This window comes from Carlito syrichta, unplaced genomic scaffold (assembly GCF_000164805.1).
Source record: "Carlito syrichta isolate Samal-C Ts95f unplaced genomic scaffold, Tarsius_syrichta-2.0.1 Scaffold304713, whole genome shotgun sequence".
NCBI classification, from domain to species: domain Eukaryota; kingdom Metazoa; phylum Chordata; class Mammalia; order Primates; family Tarsiidae; genus Carlito; species Carlito syrichta.
Genome location: NW_007248809.1, coordinates 474002 through 481711, shown reverse-complemented (window position 1 = coordinate 481711; position 7710 = coordinate 474002). Strand labels below are relative to the sequence as shown.

The following is a 7710-nucleotide window of genomic DNA, read 5'->3' as shown; positions in this document are numbered from 1 at the left end:
CAGTCTGGGCAACAGAGTGAGACTCCAACTCAAAAAAAAAAAAAAAAAAAAGGTGAGGATCTAAGTCTCTGTCTTGCCTCCCTTCAAGGGGTGGTTGAGGACATAATGAGACAATGCAGAAGCCCTTTGTGGGCCATGGGAGAAAGGGAAATGGAGTGTGCAAAGGATCCTGATGAGGAAACTGCCCAGGTAAGCGTTCAAGAGGAAGTTAATTGTAGGAAACTATGTTGACTGGATCCAACTCACTGAGAGATGGTGGTAGCCAGGTATAATTCAGCGACACAAAGCAGCTTATTCTTGCAGTCCTTCTCGTAGGGCAGCTGTAACCAGACAAAGATGGTCAGGATCAGCCCAAGGACTCATCTTTCCCAGCAGCCCTGTGGCATGGTCTTCTCCTTTGTTTTGTTTTGTTTTGTTGAGTTGGTGTCCCATTCTGTCACCCAGGCTGGAGTACAGTGGCACACTCATTGCCACTGCAGCCTCTACCTCCTGGGCTCAGGCGATCCTTCCGCCTCAACCTTCCAAGTAGCTGGAACCACAGGCGCATGCCACCTTAGGGGCTCAATTTCTCAGGGGCTCAATTTCCCCATTTGCACAGTGAGGGGCCCAACCACTATCTGAAGACCTCTCTTCCCAATTCTAACATCCTTTGAGATTAGGAGAGCGGGTGCTTTTTGTGGGAAGGGCCTCAGAAGGGCTGGGTCCTAACTGTGGGGAGAGTTACCTGGAAAATGGCAGAAGGCTCAGCATAGTGGTCCAGGATGGGGTAGGGATGATCCCTCCATCCCTCAGGGGTCTGGAGTTGGTAGCTGATCCTGACACTGATATTGGAAAAGCAGTCCTCTTCACAGAGCTGCAGGGGCACCACGAAAGGCAAGGTTAGACTTATATGTGGGGGGAGAAGATAACAAGGAGAATACTTCTAACTTTGATGTAGTAGTAAGAAGAAATAAATGATGAAACTGGTGAGCCAGAAGTCCTAAGCATCTTCCAAATAAGGCTGAAGGGAAATTTCCTTCAAGCAGCCAAGAACTTTGGAGAAATCTCCTTTGATTTGCTATGGCCTTGGATCTCATCGTTCCTTATGGTTCTTGCCCCAATCACAAAGGGATTCTAGCCATCAAGGGTTAAGAACTTTATGCAGAGAGGAAGAGTCATGGTCACATCTGTGCTGACAAAGGTCTTTCTCAAAGTAGTACATATTAGGAGAGGTAAAAACAGAAAAGAGAGATTGCTTAGGACACCATTTGCTATTCTCTTTGCTCAAATGCACCATTCTGCTATAATGAGAGCTTTGAACACATGAGAGTCAGTGAGCATGATTCTCTGGTGGAGAATATCATTAAGCCTCTACTTAAGGAAGGCCATAGACTTGCTGGAAACTCTTAATCCAATTAACAGTCATTTTGGGAACAAATGTTTAGTTGAAGCATAATTCGTGAGTTTGTTTATTGGAATATATGATCCTTATAGGTCCAAAGTTTAGATCATGTTAGGCTCTGAGTCTCGACAAATATATATATTTTCATGTCTCTTGGCATCTTTTGCCATGAATAAACCTTTCTAGATGACAATTACTATCTTTATTTCTACCCTTTTACTTGTTCAGTTTTTATGATGCTGATTCATATTCAGGCCCACAGTCACACTGTTATCAGGAGAGATTGTTATTCCTAATTTACTGCCGAAAAAAATGTCAGCAATTAGAGCACCTCTACCTCCCATCCTATTATGTGGTTCCTGGTCAGTTATGATTATTCTAATCACCTTGTTTGTATGTATGAGCATGTATCCTTCACTGCATGCACCTCAAGTCTTTTATCAGTGACACAGACTCCTCTGGGCTGCCGTCTAAACTCCTCACTCACCTCTCCCTCTGTGGGGGTGAGCAGGAGTTGCTCACAGAGACTGGACCCATTGCTCCACTCTCTAAGGTAGCTCAGACAGGGGATCCTGCCAGAACACTGCAGCCTTTTCCTCTGCTTCCCCACATCCACGTCCAATGTGAAGTTGAGAGATGTCTCTCTGAGGCCTGGGAATGGAGACCAGAGCATCCTGAGGAGGTGGGGATGGGTGAGCCCACAAGGAGCCTCAGGTAGGAACCCCAGATTGCATGCAGAAGCCTAGCCTGCCCCAGTTCTGTGCAAGTCCCTCCTGAACTGTGTCCCCACTCAGGCACTTCCCTGGGGCTGGACTCCTGAGTTTCTTCTTCATTTCAAACATGCTTTTCTTGACCAGACCCAGTGGCTCATACCTGTAATCCCAGCACTTTGGGAGGCCGAGGCGAGAGGATTGCTTGAGCCCGTGGGCTTGAAACCAGCCTGGGCAACATGGTGAGACCTCGTGTCTACAATAAATCAAAAAGTTAGCTGGGCGTGGTAGCACACACCTATAGTTCTGGCTACTTGGAAGGCTGAGGCAGAAGGGTTGCCTGAGTCCAGCAGGTTGAGGCTGCGGTGCCCAGGAGCATGCCACTGCACTCAAACCTGGGTGACACAGTGAGACTCCAACTCAAAAAAAATATGCTTTTCTTATTGTCTTCTAGCACCTGGCCCAGGTCCCTCACTGCACCAGCCCCAAACCCAGAACTGCACATTCCCAGCACTGACAACCTTTCTTAGGGCAAGAGGGCTAAGGAAGGAAGTTGGGATTGAGTGAGAAAATAATGAAGAGGAGAAATAGATACTGAAGAGAGAAAGAGAAACCATAGAGTAAAACCCAAGGATGGCAGAGCTAGAAGCACCTTGGAGGTTCCTGGGCCAACTCTCTTACTGTACAGAACAGAAACTGGGTCCAGCTAGGGAAAGACACCATCCTTTGTCACACAGCCCAACAGTTTCTGTGTCCTAGAAGCGATAGGTCTATCATTTTCTACCCCTATAATTAACAATAGTCTCCTTCTGCAGTAAAGCCACCCCACTTCATAAGACTGCTCTCTGGCCCACAGGAAGCAGAGAATCACCTCAGGGATTGTTACTGAGAGATTAAACTTTGGGGGCTGTTGCTGAGGAATTGTTCTAGAGGGGAGAACTTGGGTTGACAGCAAACACCTGGGCTGTGAAAGCCAAGCCCATCCTCTCCTTTCTGGAAACAGTATCAGGTAAGGGGATGGGAAGAAATGCTAGGCCTTCAGAAGGTTATCAAATCCCACCCAGGCCAGGAGACCTGGCGAGGAGGGAAGGGAAGATGTAAATAAGAGAAAGAGGGCAGCATTTCTCAGAAGCCCCTACACACATGTACAGACAGGCACAGTAGACAGAGATGAAGAAATGGCTGCCTTTTTCTGAGTCTTCAGAAACTTGATGCTTCAAACTGTGAGGAAGGCATCCAATGCCCCTCTTCCCAACAGAATCAGATAAACCCCTCCAGAGTGTGGGTGTAACATCAGACCACCCTCTTCTGGAGCATTTTTTTCTTTTCTTTCTTTTTTTTTTTTTGAGTTGTAGTTTTACTGTTGCCCAGGCTAGAGTGCAGTAGCATGATCACAGCTCACCACAGCCTTGACCTCCTGGGCTCAGATGATCCTTCTGCCTTAGCCTCTTAAGCAGCTGAGACTACAGGTACATGCCACCACACCCAGATAACTTTTTAAAAATTTATTGTAGAGACAAGATCTTGCCATGTTGTCTAGGCTGGTCTCAAACTCCTGGGCTCAAGCAATTCTCTTGCCTTGGCCTCCCAAAGTCCTGGGATTACAGGCAAGCCACGACACCCAGCCTGGCCGTGTACATTCAACAGAGCCTAATGACAAAGAAGCTAAGCTCTAATGAGAGATTTCAAGCACCAGAATCTCATACCGATTCCCATCCACCACCTACCCCAGTCCTCTTTCCCTGTGCCTCACAGAAGCCAAAAACGAATGACCATAACCCTGGGGAGTCAGCTAGACTGCCAATTACCTGACTCAGCAGCTATTGCAGAGCTGATTTCAAAACACAGGTGTGCATCCACGGTGCTGTTGAAGCCAATGGGCAGTGCACTGGGGTTGAAGGTCATGGACACCTTCAGGTGAACCACAGGTCGTGAACTAAACAAGACAGCAAAGAGGACCATGAGAAGTGACCATAGGGCTTCTGAGTCAGTGCTTGGCCAATGCATACATGCATTCAATGGATATTGAACATCTCCAATATGCAGGTGCTGCTCTGAGTCTCCAGAATACAGCAAAGAAAGAGACAAGCCCCTGCTCTGGTGGGAAAGTGGACAACAAGCACATAAATAGGTGAAATGCTATGTACTGGTAATTCTATGATCAAATAAAATAGGATAAGGTAATAGGGACTGAAAGCTACTTAGACTGGGTGGTCAGAGATGGTCTAACTAATAAGGAGGCATTTCATTTGAGGTCTATTAACAAGAAAGAACTAGCTATGTGAAGATCTGGGGAAGAGCATTCCAGGCAGAAAGCACAGCTAATGCAAGGGCCTGTGGCAGGAACAAGCTTGATTTGAGGAGCACAAAGATCAGTGTGACTGGAGCATAATTAGTGACACACAGGGCAATATCAGGAGATATGAATGGAGGGCTGGGCAGGGCCAGGTCAGAAAGAACCCTGTAAGCCATGGTGAGGAGTTTGGATTTTTGTTCCAAGTGGGAGCCATTGAGAGGTTCTAGGCAGCAGAGTAAAGGGGTCACGCTGGTGGCTGTAGGAAGATGGGAGCACAGGGAGTGGAAGCAGGAACAATTGCTGTGGGTATGGTCCAGACAAGAGATGACAGTCTTGTGCTAGGAAATATTTTGGTGAAAGAGCCAGCAAGAACTTGTTGATGGGGTGGCAAGAGAAGGAAAAAGAGCAATCAAGGCTGCCTCCAAGGTTTTTGCCCTGAATCTCCAGGTGGAGGATGGTGCGACTGCTGGGATCAGAAGCCTGAGGGAAGGGCAGGTATAGGGGAATGGAGGTGGGTGAACACAAGAGCTCAATTCTTAGACATGTTCACTTCAAGAAGCCTTTGAGGGGTGCTGAATAGACAGTGAGTCTGGAGTTGGGTGGAGAGGAGAGGCAGACAGGTGCTCCATCAGCTTATTTATAGCCATGGGACTTGATACTTCACCTAGAGATGGAGCACTGAAATCCATAACAGTAGCCATCACTGAGTACTGTGCTAAATACTATTCACTCACACAAGCCTCATAACTCTGTGAGGTAGGTGCTTTTCCCACTTAAGAAAGTTGGGACATGGAATTAAATAACCTATCCAACAGCACACCCATGAAAGCTGAGGTTCAACCCTAGATGGCCAGACTCCAGAGCCTTTGCCCTTAACCACTGTGCTTACTCCCCACTTCAGTGCCTGCTGTTTGCATGGGCCATCTAGGGTTGGACAAGTGGATGAGGCTAGGGCCTGGGACCCCAGAAAGCAGGGCAGAGCCCTACCGGAGCACAGCTGCCCGGCCCAGGGTGCCCACGGTGATGTCAGCAAGGCCATCGCCACTGAAATCTAAGCCACCAGCTATGGACATGCCGAAGTACCGGAGTCCAGGCGCCACCGCTGAGGCTCTGATGCGCTGCAGGGAGAAACACAAGGCATGGGGGAAGGGTGGGGGGGAGAAGAAAAGGGGGGCCTTTTGTGCTGTATTTCAATCAGTAATGTCAGTCATCCTCTACCCAGGGAGGCCTCAATCTAGAAACAGGAAAGAGGGGGCAAGGTTTCCCAGAGGAAGTGGCGTTTGAATGGAGCCTTGAAGGGCAGGTAGGACTTGATAGGGGAGAGTGAACGAGAGATGGGAAAAGAGCAAGGTCTTCTGAAGAACAGCCAGAGGCCAGTGGCGGTAGTGGGAGGGGATTTGGGTGCAAGAAGGCTTGATTTGGGGCAGGCCGGGGGGATAGAAGTATCAGCAAAGGCTTTTTTGAAGAAGTGACTGAAAGGGCAGGGTGGAAGATGGAAAGATGGAGAAAGCTGGAGCAGAGTGGGAGCCCAAGGGCAAGATGACAAGGCCAGAGTGGAGAGAATGGTGGTAGGTATGAAGAGGAGGGACTGGATTTGTGAGATAGCTGGACTCATAAGAACATGGGAACTGACAGGCTGTGCAGGATGTCAGCATGCTGGAACTATCCCAGGTTTCTGGTGTGGGGGCTGAAGGGTCACGAGGTATCAGAGGAATGGCAGGTCTTGGGGGGAGAGGATGCTCACAGTTGGGCAGCATGAGAGTAAGCAGGCTGCGGCCCATCCAGGTGGAGGTGTTCAGGGGCAGCCAGAGGCAGGTGCAAGTGCCTACAGTAGCTCTAGTGTGAGAAGCAGGCAATGGAGCCCCAGGGGATGAGAGTTAAGGCAGGGAAGGTTTGGGGAGCGGGGGACAGGAGCCAGAGGAGAGACAGAAAGAGAGGAAGGAGGGACCCAAGGCAGGTCCACAGAAGGAGGGAGATATAGATTGGGGAAGTAAACAGATATTGTCACAACCCCTCCTCTCACCCGAAGGGTCTAGGATGAGGCCCTGGCCTGGACCCTCCCACCAGCCTAAATGACCTCTTTCCTTCCCAACCCCCTCAGGCCTGCCCAGCACTGAGTGCTGGAGCTGACTTGGGGCTCAGGTCATCATATCTGGGGGAGGTCAGAGCCCCAGAAAAGAAGCAGGAGAGAGCCCATGAGTCACCTGAGAGGGGCTGGCAGAGAGGCCATCCCAGCGTCCATTGTAGATGTACACGCTGCCAAAGCCAGCACCATCATCTGCCCCAAAACCCTCCAGGGGAGCCCCGATGGCCACATCTGTGAACTTATCTTGACTGATATCCCCCACAGTTGCCATGGCAAAGCCAAAGCGGGCATCAGTGAACCCAGGATGCCCACTCAGCGTGTGTGCCAAGGAGAAGGAACCATCCTGTAAAGCAAACAAGCAGCTCAGCCCTCAAGAAAGGGGCACTGGCGTCTGTCCCATTGCTTCTCAAGGGGCACACTCACTGGACTTGTGGATTCAGATTCTCCAGTAGGGAGTCTGAGGCACAGGAAAGGTGAGGGAACTTCCCAAGGTAGCACAATGAGCCCGTGGGAAAGCTGGGGTCCTCCTGCCTTGAAGTTCAGAAGGCTGCCCCCTTCTACTCCTACAGATAGGGGTGGTGGACTGGCAACTGGGAGGCCTGGATTCTGGTCTTAGCTCTGTCACGTACTTGCTAGGTAAATTTGAGCAAGTCTCAACATCACTGAGGTTCTCTGAGCCTCAGCTTCCCCACCATCAAATGGAAGTGACAGCTGCCTCCCATAGTTAATATGAGAAACAAGTGACAAAATGGGCTTTGTCAACCGGACAACTATAAGGGATGTTACCGTCCACAACTGCCCTTGGGTGAGAAGGGGCGGGAGTGGGGCAGCTGCCCTACCAGCAGCCACCCCCCTCCTGCTCCCCCCCCACTGCCCACTGGTACAAGGTAGGGCCAGGGCACTCCCAGCCTCCATCTCCTCTGGGCCAGGCTGAGTAGCCATAGCTTTCGCAAGCTCATGAAGATAGAGACTTCCCACCTGCTCATGCAAACGGTACACGTAGACTCTGCCTTCTTCTCTATGAACGTGGTAAAATGGAGCAGCCACCAGCAAGAGGTCCGTGGTCCCATCCATGTTGATGTCCACAGGGCACAGCTCAGAGCCAAAATAGGACCCCATCTACAGCCCAAGAGGAACTCAGCTCACGAAGAGCCTCCTTCCCCACCCCTCAGCACGGCTAGATCCCTGCCCATGCTCTTCCTTGACCACCAAATTTGGGTTGTTCCATATCAATTTG

General features: G+C 50.0%; 1 protein-coding gene across 1 annotated transcript in view; it reads right to left on the bottom strand.

The window, feature by feature from the left end:
• ITGAE (integrin subunit alpha E) overlaps positions 1-7710 on the bottom strand; it is a 59172-nt gene that overhangs the window by 19758 nt on the left and 31704 nt on the right. Inside the window, exons 14-20 of the mRNA XM_008060746.1 lie at positions 7452-7592; positions 6592-6816; positions 5375-5505; positions 3900-4027; positions 1869-2032; positions 725-853; positions 247-320 (exon numbers count right to left, since the gene is read on the bottom strand). Coding sequence (XP_008058937.1) covers positions 247-320; positions 725-853; positions 1869-2032; positions 3900-4027; positions 5375-5505; positions 6592-6816; positions 7452-7592 — 992 coding nt within the window. The remainder of the gene's footprint in view (positions 1-246; positions 321-724; positions 854-1868; positions 2033-3899; positions 4028-5374; positions 5506-6591; positions 6817-7451; positions 7593-7710) is intronic.